The 13390-nt window shown below is 45.7% G+C and overlaps 2 protein-coding genes across 2 annotated transcripts in view; one reads left to right on the forward strand and one right to left on the reverse strand.

Moving 5' to 3' along the window:
• Positions 1 to 13390, forward strand: part of LOC309397742 (uncharacterized protein) — a 295216-nt gene that overhangs the window by 175855 nt on the left and 105971 nt on the right. The window lies entirely within an intron of this gene.
• Positions 414 to 13390, reverse strand: part of LOC309397281 (alpha-2-macroglobulin-like) — a 90333-nt gene continuing 77356 nt past the window's right edge. Inside the window, exons 30-36 of the mRNA XM_081963152.1 lie at positions 9674 to 9892; positions 6551 to 6678; positions 4656 to 4746; positions 3738 to 3806; positions 2614 to 2713; positions 2425 to 2466; positions 414 to 728 (exon numbers count right to left, since the gene is read on the reverse strand). Coding sequence (XP_081819278.1) covers positions 709 to 728; positions 2425 to 2466; positions 2614 to 2713; positions 3738 to 3806; positions 4656 to 4746; positions 6551 to 6678; positions 9674 to 9892 — 669 coding nt within the window. The 3' untranslated portion in view covers positions 414 to 708. The remainder of the gene's footprint in view (positions 729 to 2424; positions 2467 to 2613; positions 2714 to 3737; positions 3807 to 4655; positions 4747 to 6550; positions 6679 to 9673; positions 9893 to 13390) is intronic.

Raw genomic sequence — 13390 nt, forward strand, 5'->3', positions numbered from 1 at the left:
GAAACTATCCAAAGTGATCTACTTTCTGGGACTTTCTGGGACTACCACAGGGGTGTCCAAACTTGAGAACTTTAAGACTTGTGGACTTCAACTCCCAGAATTCCCCAGCCAGCTATGCTGGCTGGGGAATTCTGGGAGTTGAAGTCCACAAGTCTTAAAGTTCCCAAGTTTGGACACCCCTGGCCTACCACCTCCACTTTTGCCCAATCAGGACTGTCAGAGTTTTGGGTTTGGGTAGGTAAGGACCATCCATTGGAACAAAACAGATCTTACAAATCAATCAAATCAGGCTGAACAATCTCCTCCAGTCTTAGGACTCTTGGATATGTTGCATTTTCACCCTTAATATATCCCCAGCGAACCTGTTTCTATTGGGGAAACTCAAGTTAGAGATGGATTTGAGTCACAGCTGATGGATTCCAAACATGTATTTATTTGTTTGTTTCATTCTTTCCACCATCAGAGAAGACAACAGCAAATGCCAGATGTTTGTTTTTCCAGACCCAAATGGAGAGAAGATGAAGCCAGTGATGTTTCTCCGATTCCTTGGGGCTCATAAAGTTGTAGATTAAAAGTAAGGCACCCAGAGGGCACCCGATTCTTCTTGGGCCTTTGGGCGCCTGTCTTCTGCCTCCGCTTTCTCATCAGGGTGGGCAGGAAAGCAGCAGTGGGATTGACTGGGAAGGTGGTGGAGGGCAATTCGGTTCTTCACACGTTCCCAGCGGTAGCTGTGGGAGAGAAACGGCCATCAAAACACCAATAAGCCAAGCATTCAAGCAAAGATGGAGACATTTCCTGACAGAACAATTAATCAGTGGAACAACTTTCCTCCAGAAGTTGTGAATGCCCCAACACTGGAAGTCTTTAAGAAGATGTTGGATAGCCATTTGTCTGAAACGGTATAGGGTTTCCTGCCTAGGCAGGGGGCTGGACTAGAAGACCTCCAAGATCCCTTCCAACTCTGCTATTGTATTATTGTATTAAATAAATTTGGGTGTTGGGACTTCTTCTCCAAGCCAAACATGCTTCTTCTTTTAGGATGGTTTATCATTTAAGATGAACTTCACATCCTTCTTGCTGGACCAGTTAAACAGAAATCGGATGGGAGTGGGTATAATTAAAACGTGTCCTCTCGAAATACATCGGACAAAAACTGTCATGCACAGCTAAGATACGAAAGAAATTGAAGTCCAACACATTTGAACACCAGGTTGTTGTTAATAATTGCAGAAAGGAGCTGAACTAGCCTTTTTCCCTTCTAATTTTGGGGTTTATTTATTGCACGAGGAACTGATTTAGATATATGTTGTAGTCCAGCAGGATCCGGTTGAGCTGCTGATGGACTCGGATACCAAGGAACCATATGAGTCTGCCCTGGACAATGTGGAGGACCCTGTGCAGGGTTCAGACTCAGAGCAGGGACCAGAGAGGCTGGTTGGCCATCAGGAGGCGCCTGAGGCATGGAGCAGTGGGGAGGATCAAAGGCAGTTTGTCCCTGATGCTAGATGGAAAAGGGCTGAGAAACGGAAGCAGCAACTCCCTAGGCAGACTCACAGAAGATGATTCAGCACAGGTGGTTGTGGATTGGCCCCTCCCAAGAGAGATTATAGGTGAGGCGTTGGGAGGGGACATTTGCAGGAAACAACCGTTCGAATTAGTAGTTAAGAAAATCTATGTATTCTAGCCGTGTCTGCTCGTTGGGATTATCTGCGGTGCTTCATTCGAAATTATCTGGGTTGTTTTTTTGAATGTGAGTTGTCTGGGCTCTCAGCCAAAGGATTCATTATCTCATTAATTAAACAGTGGCAAACAGCCAGGTCTGTGTTCTGGTTTATTCACAGGCGTGGAGAGGGGGGGGTCAGAACAGGTATAGTTCTTGAATAAATCAGAGGCTAGCTTCACATATTAATGTAAATTATGAACAATAACTTATAAAACTTATAAAGTGATATATAACTTACATGACCTATAAGAAAGTGTATAACTTATAAACTTTGAGCTATGTTTAAAGTAATCACATTAGGGCTTAGGCTAGGTGAAGTCAACCTCACTTTTGCATACTTTTCTGAACAATGGATTTCATTGCATTTCAAAGATGCCAACCATCTAAAAAGCAATGTGTCTCTACCTCAGCAACTTTTAAAAAGTGCGGAGTTGCGCTGTCAGGTGAATTCAAGTCCACACTTCTTAAAAGCTGTTGAGGTTGAGGAGGGCTGGAGGAATTCTGGGAGTTGAAGTCCACAAGTTGTAAAGTTACCGCGTTTGGAGGCCTCTGGCCTAAACCCCAGAACAGATTTTGGGAATAATATTCTATTCAAGAGAATAAGAATTGAAATTGGCCATGTTTGGAATTTTCCACTTGTAGAAAAAAAAAGACAGACGGTGGAAGAGTGTAGTAGAATCTAAAAGGAGGTCATACGGTACCTGAACTGCAGGGGGCGCTGTACGGAACCACTGCCGATTCACCTGGAAACACAAAGGAAACTAGGGTTAATACCAATTGCGCTTTCCCCTACATCCCAAAAGGATGTGAGCTGTTCTTTAACCATCTTTCACGATTTGGCTTTGGAGTCCTTGGGGTGGGGAACTAACAGCCGCGTATTCTGTGCTCACCGTCGTAATAGTCGTACACCTTCAAAAAGGCTGGTCTCTGATTATGGATCTCGATGCTTCGCTCCACCGTGAAGGAGATCTGTTGGGTGGCGTTGGTCAGCTGCAGGAAAGAAGTTCAGATTATCCAAAGTTCAGATAAAATCAATCTGCAGATTTTCAACGTATCTGCTCTCTTATCCCTTTCCAACATACATACGACTTCGAGAAGGTATTTTATGTCCCATCAGCGGCTACAGAAGGACTTACGACTACAATTGAGCCCGAGGTTTATGTTGCTACGTGATAAATTCGTTAAGTGGGTTTTGCCCCGTTTTACGAGTTTTCTGGCCACCTCTGTTAACTGAATCCTGCTGTTGTTAAATGAGTAACACGGGGATTAAGTGATTCTGGCTTCCCCATTGATATTGCTTGTCAGAAGGTCGCAAAAAAGGGGTCACTTGACTCCAGGACACTGCAACTGTCATAAATAGCAGTGTTCCAATATCTCAGGGGTTGCCACAAAGAAGAGGGAGGCAAACTATTCTCCAAAGCATCCGATGGCAGGAGAAGAAACTAATCAAGAAGAGAAGCAACCTAGAACTAAGGAGAAATTACCTGGCAGAATAATTAACCAGTGGAGCAAGTTGCCTCCAGAAGTTGTGAATGCTCCAACACTGGAAGTCTTTAAGAAGATGTTGGATAACCATTTGTCTGAAGCAGTGTAGGGTTTCCTGCCTAAGCAGGGGGTTGGACTAGAAAGTCCCTTCCAACTCTATTTCTATTATATTCTATTCTATTTTACTTCTATTCTATTCTGTTATTCTAAATATGAACCAGTTGCCAAGCCCATGAATTTTCATCATGTGACCGCAGGGATGCTGGAAGAGTTGTAAGTGTGAGAAACGGTCCTAAGCCACTTTTTTAGTGTCGTCGTAACTTGGAGCAGTCACTAAGTGAACTGTTGTAAGTCAAGGACTCCCTGTAATTCCCTTTTCCTTTGTTTTATGACTGTGCCTTCATGTGGAATATTAGTGTTTTCACGAACCACGGGAAGATTCAGAAGGCAAAACCCCAGCAGCTCCCTTCCTCTCTTCATTGGCGTCCCTCTAGCTCCCCCGTTCCCTCGTTGTGGCTTCTGCACTCACCTTCTCAAAATACAGCACCACGTTACTGGCTGTTACCTCTACTCGCTCAATCAGAGGCTGCTTTTCCAGCTGCAGAAAACAAAAACAGAGATTTCTTCATTATTCAGGATCAGGGGCACCCATCCACCATCAGCCGTTGTCAACTGAAACCTTGGAAGGAGAACCTGGCCATGATTTTGGAAGTGCCCTTGACCAGGAGAGAAGACCTTTGGATTGTCAGCACATTTGCAATTTCAGAAAGTATGCTGTGGTCATTCTCCCAAAAGGGAGAATGGAGGGCTGCCATCCTTGCTATGCTCTGCATTGCCTGTTGCCCGCCTATCATAAGCAACGGGTGTGGGGGGAGATCGGCGGAGTGGGGTAAAAGGAGGGCTAGCCTGGGGGGGGGACACGAAACCATGAATCGTGCCATGCGTTCCAAGGCCACACTATGGAATTCAGAACCATCCAGCCACGTGAAGATGGGGACTATTACCCACATAAATTTCTTAGCACCGGATTGGATACTCGATAATACCCGGGGTGGGAACAAGGAAAAATTAACTATATGCTTTGGACGCGAAAACTCCAGATCCAGCTTTGCCTCTTCTGTAACCACTTAGCTTTAATAAAATACACTTTCAGCTAACCGCAGATCCAAGTGTCTTTCTTTTCTAACTGACCAAGTTGGGACGGTTAACACTGCCATGGGGGGGGGGGGGCATAGCCCATCATAAAACAATGTAGGGCACATTTCCATTCCCCATTCCTTCCTCTCCCCACACAGAGAGAGATTCTCTTTCAACATCTCGGCTATAAATCTTGGATGGTGGTTATTGTAGCCAGGTTCCACCCACAGCTAATTCTTTGAGGTGCCTTAATCAGGAGAGATCAATGGTTATTTGAAGAAGAAACCTAATATAAAAACTGTCCAATTACCTTCTTCACAGATGGCTTATTTGGTGCAAATCCAGAGACCATCTTGATATTAATAATCGCCATGTTGGAGGAAGGACGCTTGCCGATGTAACTGGACAAACGAGAGGGAAAAGAAACAATGTCAGCGCCAGTTAAGGTGGGTGTGGGGTTTTGCATTCCTGATCCCACAATCACCCGGTGGGTTTCTACCACGAAGATCCAGTTCAAGTCTCCGATTGGCATGTAAATTTGTTCTTTCTGCTCTTCGAATTTGGTGTTGTCCTGCTGACATTTCATGACCATACTAAGCAATATCATCAGTGCAGAAGGGAGGGAAGTACGTTGGTTGTTTCTGTGTGGAAGTCAGTCCTGCCAGTCTTGGGGTGGGGGGGGGAGTGTGGCTTCCTCTTTGATGCCTCCTTTATCAGGGTATTGTTTCCTCTCTTATTGTTTCTCTGGTGCTGTTCCCTGCTTATCTACATGATAGATGCTGGAAGGTGTATGTTATAGGCTGTTTGCTTCATAGGCTTTGAATTGTATCTTTTAAATGGTATGTAAACAGGATTTATCTCTGTGTGTTTGTTGATGGCTAATTTGTTGGGACTGTAGCATGCCAGCAACTGGGCTGTGAAAACAAGCGAAGCCGCATCTGCCGGATGCAGACAGCTCATAAAACTTTACCCCCTCCAGTCAGCGGAAAAACCTCTCTCCACAGAAACAGTCCCGGTGCCCAAAAGGTTAGGGGCCACTGTTATTCCCAAATAAATAAGCCATATCATACCTTGATAGTTCACACAACTTGCTAAGATGTTACAGGTAGTCCTCAACATAGGACCACAACTGAGCCCAAAATTTCTGTTGTTAAGTGACACATTTGTTAAATGAGTTTTGTCCCATTTAACCAACAACCTTGCCACAGTAAAATGAATCCCTGCAACGGTTAAATTAGTCCTTTAGGCCTTCCTTGCTGTACTTGCTAAGGGAATGACTGCAATTCCTAAGTTTGTCACCTGGTTTTCAGTGAATCTGGATTCCCCCTTGATTTCGTTCATCAGACGGTCACAAAAGGGGATCACATGACCCCAGGACACAGCAATGGTCACAAAGTGTGAACCAGTGGCCAAGCATCTGAATTTTGATCCCACGATCGTGGAAACGCTACACAGGTTGTAACTGCGAAAAATGGTCATAAGTCACTTCTTTTTTTCATTGCCATTGGAACTTTGAACGGTCACCAAATGAACTGTTGTAAGTCGAGGACTAGCTGTATTAGGTCCCCATGATACATGGGACCGCAAACAAATCGCGTTTGTTTTGGATTAGCTTAGCAAGTTATATGAACCGAGGCTGCCAGGAGGAGGAGGCGACGGTCCTTCAGACCCAAAGAGACCGCCAAGGCATCATGGCATCCCTTGAATGGCAGCCAATTCCCCTTCGCCTGTGACTAGGGGTAGGCTTCAAAAATTTCAGCAACAAGTTCTCTGCCCGGTTGCTGGGTGGGCGTGGTCTAGTCAACCTCCTGCACTACGGCGGGGTAGGGGTGTGTGAAGGGGTGCATTTTAGCCTTCCGCAGACTCTGGAGGCTTTCCTTGAGCCTCTGCGAGGGTGAAAACTGCCTCCCCCAAGGCTCCGGAGGCCTTCGGAAGGCCCTCCGGAGGCCATAAACGTGCCTGTTTCTGGAACTTCCGGGAGGCCCATTTCCTCCCCTTCCCAAGCCTCTGAGCGGGCCCTACACTTACCCGGCATTTAAAACGGGCTACGTGGGGACTCCTGGGAGGGGAGGGGTGGGCGGGGCCAGACAGGGATGAGATTTGGAGGTTCTCCAAACCGGCCATAATGTTAGCTACGGGTTCTCCCTATGGGTTCTCCCGAAGCAGCCCACCCCTGACTGCGAACTATATTGAAGAGAGAATTACCTGACGTTGAATGTAATGTCGAACTCCTTGTGGGCCTTGACCCCAACACACGTTTCGGGGATTGTGCTGACAGACAGTGCAAATGGATCATCTTCGGGGTGTGGGAGCACATTGTACCTCAAGGTAGTCTGAGGAGGGAATATATGTGTTAATGGGTCATCTTTGTTGGCCAATTAGCCAGTTCAGGCAATGCAGATTTTCCTCTACTCTCAAGGGAAATCTAGGACCCCTTGGACCCCTCCAGACTCATGGGGGGGAGGCATCGTTTCCTAGATCCATGTAGCTTGGCCTTCTCCGGTCTGATGTCCTGCAGATGCGTTGGCCTTCAGCTTCCAATATTTTCAGCCAAGTTTGCCAATAGAAGCTGAAGGCCGACCCTTCTGGAGGGTCCACCCGACAGAAGAGCCACAGTCCTTCCTCTCTGGTGAAAGATGCTTTCCTCTTGCAAGCCAGCCAGAGAAGCAGGTGTGGCTCCACAGTAGAAGAACACAATAGAAGAACACAACCTTAGAACATGGACAGACTGAGCTCAGCACCGTCGCCCAATTAGCAGCAGCTCTTCAGTATTACAATACAATAATACAATACAATACAATAGCAGAGTTGGAAGGGACCTTGGAGGTCTTCTAGTCCAACCCCCTGCCTAGGCAGGAAACCCTATACCGTTTCAGACAAATGGCTATCCAACATCTTCTTAAAGACTTCCAGTGTTGGGGCATTCACAACTTCTGGAGACAAGCTGTTCCACTGATTAATTGTTCTAACTGTCAGGAAATTCCTCCTCAGTTCTAAGTTGCTTCTCTCGATTATTTTCCACCCATTGCTTCTTGTTCTACCCTCAGGTGCCTTGGAGAATAGTTTGACTCCCTCTTCTTTGTGGCAACCCCTGAGATATTGGAACACTGCTATCACATCTCCCCTAATCTTTTTATTAAATTAGACATACCCAGTTCCTGCAACCGTTCTTCATATGTTTTAGTCTCCAGTCCCCTAATCATCTTTGTTGCTCTTCTCTACACTCTTTCTAGAGTCTCCACATCTTTTCTACATCGTGGTGACCAAAACTGAATGCAGTATTCCAAGTGTGGCCTTACCAAGGCCTTATAAAGTGGTATTAACACTTCACGTGATCTTGATTCTATCCCTCTGTTGATGCAGCCTAGGACTGTGTTGGCTTTTTAGGCAGCTGCTGCACACTGCTGGCTCATGTTTAAATGGTTGTCCACTAGGACTCCAAGATCCTTTTCACAGTTACTATTCACAGTTACTATTACCTTCCCATGCTAGAAATGCAAGGACGGAGTCTTGGGCCTTCTTAATTAAACAAGGCCTAAACTTTTCTCCTTTCCGTTTCCTTGGTTACCAGCCTTCTGCTCTTCGCCATTCCAGGTCTTTCTCTCCTTATTAGGACCATGTTACTTTATGGCTCCTTTTACTCCATGGAGATTCTCGGTGTCATCCAGGTCTTGGCTGTCCCAAAGGTGCTTTTTCAAAAGACAACTGAACTTTCTTTGGTTTTCCTTGAAGACGTTTCGCTTCTCCTCCAAGAAGCTTCTTCAATACTGAATGATGGAGGATGGGAGGATTGATACTCCTTGCAGACAGGTGGTCATTTGCATACTTTTAGAGAGCCGTTGAGGCCACTTGGAGGTTTACTCATGCTCTCAGGGTCACCTGAATAGGTGGGGAGGAGGGAGGAGCCTTCTTGGAACTGCTGAAAGGCCTCACGGACTCTCAGAAAGAGTGTTGAAGACCAGATGACTGCAGGGAATATCAATAGCCCTACCAATAGCACTTAGACTTATATACCGCTTTAAAGTGCTTTTACAGCTCTCTCTAAGCGGTTTACAGAGTTAGCCTATTGCCCCCCCCCCCTCCCAACAATCTCGGGTCCTCATTTTACCCACCTCGGAAGGATGGAAGGTCAACCTTGAGCCTGGTGAGATTTGAACTGCCAAATTGCAGGCAGCCGGCAGTCGGCAGAAATAGCCTGCAGTACTGCACTCTAACCACTGCGCCACCATGGCTCAATCCTTCCATCTTCCACCATTCAGTCAGAACTGAGGAAGCTCCTTGGATGAGAAGCGAAACGCCTTCAAGGGAAAACCAAGGAAGTCCAGGTGCCTTGGGACGCTTTCTCTGCACTTCGAAGCCTAAAGTGGGAAGAGAGTTTCTCTCTCCGGCCAATGGACATAGCCTCAACTCCATGTCCACCTCACTCAAAGAGTTCAGAGAGCCTCCTTCCTACATTTTGAAGGGAGTGATGATCACCTCAGAGTAGGAGAGCTACTCATTGGCTATAAACTGGGATCCTCTTTGGAAGCTCTCGTCCAGGTTCCTCCACCTTCTGCTCTGAGTCAGGTGTTTAGGAGAGGGAGCCAAATCTTCTCAGTAGTGGAGCATGTGCCTAAATCCCTCCCCGGAGAGGCCCACCCAATGCCAAACTTGTTCTCTTTTTCACAGACAGCAAAAGGCCTTTTTAACAAAAACAAAATCCCCATTTTTTTTCCAATGCCCTTCAATTCATAAATGTATCTTCTGCAGAGAAGTGCAATGGTTAGAGTGCAGGACTGCAGGCTACTTCTGCTGACCACCGGCTGCCGGCAGTTTGGCAGATCGAATCTCACCAGGCTCAAGGTTGACTCAGCCTTCCATCCTTCCGAGGTGGGTAAAATGAGGACCCAGATTGTGGGGAGGCAATAGGCAGACTCTGTGAAATTGCTTAGAGGGGTCTGTGAAGTGGCATATAAGTCTAAGTGCTATTGCTATTCCATTTGATGAGCAGTATTGCAGGCTAATTCTGCTGACTGTCAGGAGTTCGATTCTGACAGGCTCAAGATTGACTCAGCCTTCCATCCTTCCGAGGTGGGTAAAATGAGGTCCCAGATTGTTGGGGGAGCAATAGGCTGACTGTAAACCTCCCAGAGAGTGTTATAAAGCACCGTGGGGGCGGTATATAAGTCTACTGTAAGTGTTCTTGCTATTCTCTTTTCTTCCCATGAAGAAGCCTGGAAGCCTTGCTCATAGCCAGCGTATTTAAAATATATTGAATTGACCCACAACAGTAACTTCCTGCATCCTGTCACTGCCATCTCCTCTCCCAAGGATCCCTGGGAAACTCACCTGCACATAGACGCAACTTTCCCCAGTCACAACCGCTGCATACTCCCCAGGCACGGTGGGCATGGCCTGGCATTGAAGCAGAAGCCTGTTGGTGTCATCCACATGGAATTCCTTCACACTGGTCCCACCCGACTTCAAGGCCACTTTCGTGCCTGCTGTGTTCTTGGAGAAAGTCAAAGCCGCATACCAGGAGAGGCCCTGGAGGGCCACCACTGTGTCCTGCAAGGAGAGATTGAGGTGAAGGTGGTTTTATCCCCCCCAAGAACACAAATATGACACCCGGGTCCCCCCAAATCATTTTTATTCAATGGTAGATAGGAAGCCAGAAGAGGATTTCAAAGTTTTATGCATAGGAAGAGTCCATGAGAGGATGAAAGAGGAATAACAGAGCTAGAAGGGACCTTGGAGGTCTTCTAGTCCAACCCCCTGCTCAAAAAGGAGACCCTATACCATTTCAGAGAAATGGCTATCCAGTCTCTTTTTAAAAGCCTCCAGTAATGAAGCACCCAAAACCTCTGAAGGCAAAGCTGTTCCACTGGTGAATTGTTCTGACTGTCAGGAAATTTCTCCTGAATTCTTTTTTTTTTCCAATTTTTTCCAATTTCATTTTAGTACAAATAATCCATCTTCCAATTAAACAGTATGTCATCCTGGTACAAATGTTTGTGCAATAACTGTTAAAATTTACACTCATATTCATTATTTAATCTATTCTTAGCTTAATAAAAAACACATTAAATATCAGATATTTTACCTCCTCTTCTTAGTTCGCTTAACTCTTGTTTTCTATCTTTTACTCATCTACTTTTATATCTACTTTTTATATTTATTCTCTAACCATCGATAAAAGGTTTCCCATATCGCATAATAACCAGTTTGTTCTTTCTCTTCAATTGCCAGTGTTAACCTATTCATTTCTGCACATTCTAATATTTTCCTTATCATAGTTCTCCTTAATTCAATTTCTCCTTAATTCTAGGTTGCTTATTTTCCATCTATTTCTTCTTGTCCTGCCTTCTGGTGTTTTGGAGAATATCAATCAATCAGAATAGGGCTGGAAGGGACCTTGGGGGTCTTCTAGTCCAACCTCCTGCTCAAGCAGGAGACCCTACACCATTTTTGACTAATGGCAGTCCAGTCTCTTCTTGAAAGCCTCCAGTGATGAAGCTCCCACAACTTCTGAAGGCAACTTCTGTTCCATTGATTGATTGTTCTCACTGTCAGAAAGTTCCTCGTTATTTCTAGGTTGAATCTCTCCTTGATCAGTTTTCATCCACTGTTCCTTGTCTGCCCTTCGGGTGCTTTAGCTTGAGCCCTTCCTCTCTGTGGCATCCCCTCAAATTTTGGAAGACTGCTATCGTGTCTCCCCTGATCCTTCTCTTCACTAGACTAGCCATGCCCAGTTCCTCAACCCAGGCCTTGGGAAAAGTGTCATTGTGGAGCCTATTCTACTCTCACAATCGTTTTAGGCCTAACCAGCTGTGGTGGGCCTGATCCTGGGTATGTTTAGCGTAAGAGAAAGAAGGACTAGGGGAGACATGATAGCATTGTTCCAATATCTCAGGGGTTGCCACAAAGAAGAGGGAGTCAAACTATTCTCCAAGGCACCTGAGGGTAGAACAAGAAGCAATGGGTGGAAACTAATCAAGGAGAGAAGCAACTTAGAACTGAGGAGAAACTTCCTGACAGTTAGAACAATTAATCAGTGGAACAGAAGTTGCCTCCAGAAGTTGTGAATGCTCCAACACTGGAAGTCTTTAAGAAGATGTTGGATAGCTATTTGTCTGGAACGGTATAGGGTTTCCTGCCTAGGCAGGGGGTTGGACTAGAAGACCTCCAAGGTCCCTTCCAACTCTACTATTGTATTGCATTGTATTGTATTGATCCAATCTAGCTTGTCCAGCGACATATGGGAAATTGAAAAGCGATCTAAATCAGATTCACACAACTTGATCGCTGTCTTGGAAAAACATTGGCGATGGTGTTAGCAATACAGGCCGTCCTCGACTTACGGCCACAATCGAGCACCAAACTTCTGTCGCTAAATGAGTCCATCGTTAAGCGAATTTCGCCCCATTTTACTACCTTTCTCGCCACCGTTGTTAAGGGAATCATTGCGGTCCTTAAGTTAGTCACACGGTTGCAAAGTGAAAACCTGGTTTCCTATTGAGTTTGCTGGTCAGAAGGTCACCAAAAGGGATCATACGACCCCGGGACCCTGCCACCGTCCTAAAAGGGAATCAGTGGCCAAGCAGCTGAATTTGGATGAAACGACACATGCGACCGTCGTAAGTGTGAAATATAATCATGTTACTTTTTTCCCCAATGCCGTTGTAACTTTAGTCACTAAGTGAATGGCTGCAAGTCGAGTACGATCTGTATTAAGTCTCCTTTTAAAATATTGCAGGGCGCCTGATGGTAGTGTCTTGGGGCAGGGGTCAGTTGTCCAGCTTCTGAATTTTGCACAAGTGACCATGGGGACGCTACAATGGTTGTACGAAAAACGGGCAGGTCATTTTTTTTTCAGGCCCCGTTGTAACTTCAAATGGTCACTAAGTAAACCATTGCCAGCTGTTGACCTACTGCTCTACAGTACCACTTGTATAGTTAGTCCTTGACTTACAAGAGTTTGTTTAGTGATGAATAGAATAGAACAGAACAGAACAGAACAGAATCAAAAGAGTTGGAAGGGACCTTGGAGGTCTTCTAGTCCAACCCCCTGCCTAGGCAGGAAACCCTATACCGTTTCAGACAGATGGCTATCCAACGTCTTCTTAAAGACTTCCAGTGTTGGGGCATTCACAACTTCTGGAGGCAACTTCTGTTCCACTGATTAATTGTTCTAACTGTCAGGAAATTTCTCCTTAGTTCTAGGTGGCTTCTCTCCTTGATTAGTTTCCACCCATTGTTTCTTGTCCGTCCCTCTGGTGCTTTGGAGAATAGCTTGTGACTGTTCAAAGTTACAACGGCGCTGAAAAACGCAACCTAATGGTCACGTGATTTACCTTCAGATGCTTGACCGCCGACTCTCGTTTATGACAGATGCAGTGTCCCGAATCGCGCGATTCCCCTTCTGTGACCTCCCGACAAGCCAAATCAGTGGAGTGGGAAACAAATTCACTTCACACCCGGGTGACTAATTTAACAACTGCAAGGAATCCACTTACAATACAATAGTAGAGTTGGAAGGGACCTTGGAGGTCTTCTAGTCCAACCTTCTGCCTAGGCAGGAAACCCTATACCGTTCCAGACAAATGGCTATCCAACATCTTCTTAAAGACTTCCAGTGTTGGGGCATTCACAACTTTCTGGAGGCAACTTCTGTTCCACTGATTAATTGTTCTAACTGTCAGGAAGTTTCTCCTCAGTTCTAAGTTGCTTCTCTCCTTGATTAGTTTCCACCCATTGCTTCTTGTTCTACCCTCAGGTGCCTTGGAGAATAGTTTGACTCCCTCTTCTTTGTGGCAACTCCTGAGATATTGGAACAATGCTATCGTGTCTCCCCTAGTCCTTCTTTCTCTTAAGCTAAACATACCCAGTTCCTGCAACCATTCTTCATATGTTTTAGTCTCCAGTCCCCTAATCATCATCTTTGTTGCTCTTCTCTGCACTCTTTCTAGAGTCTTAACAAACGTGGCAAGAAAAGCCGTAAAACGCGGGCGCAAAACTCACTTTGCTCACTTGGGCTCGATTGCGGTCGTAGGGTTGAGGGCTCCC

The sequence above is a fragment of the Natrix helvetica genome, assembly GCF_964273705.1.
Source record: "Natrix helvetica genome assembly, chromosome: 1".
Classification (NCBI taxonomy): Eukaryota; Metazoa; Chordata; class Lepidosauria; order Squamata; family Natricidae; genus Natrix; species Natrix helvetica.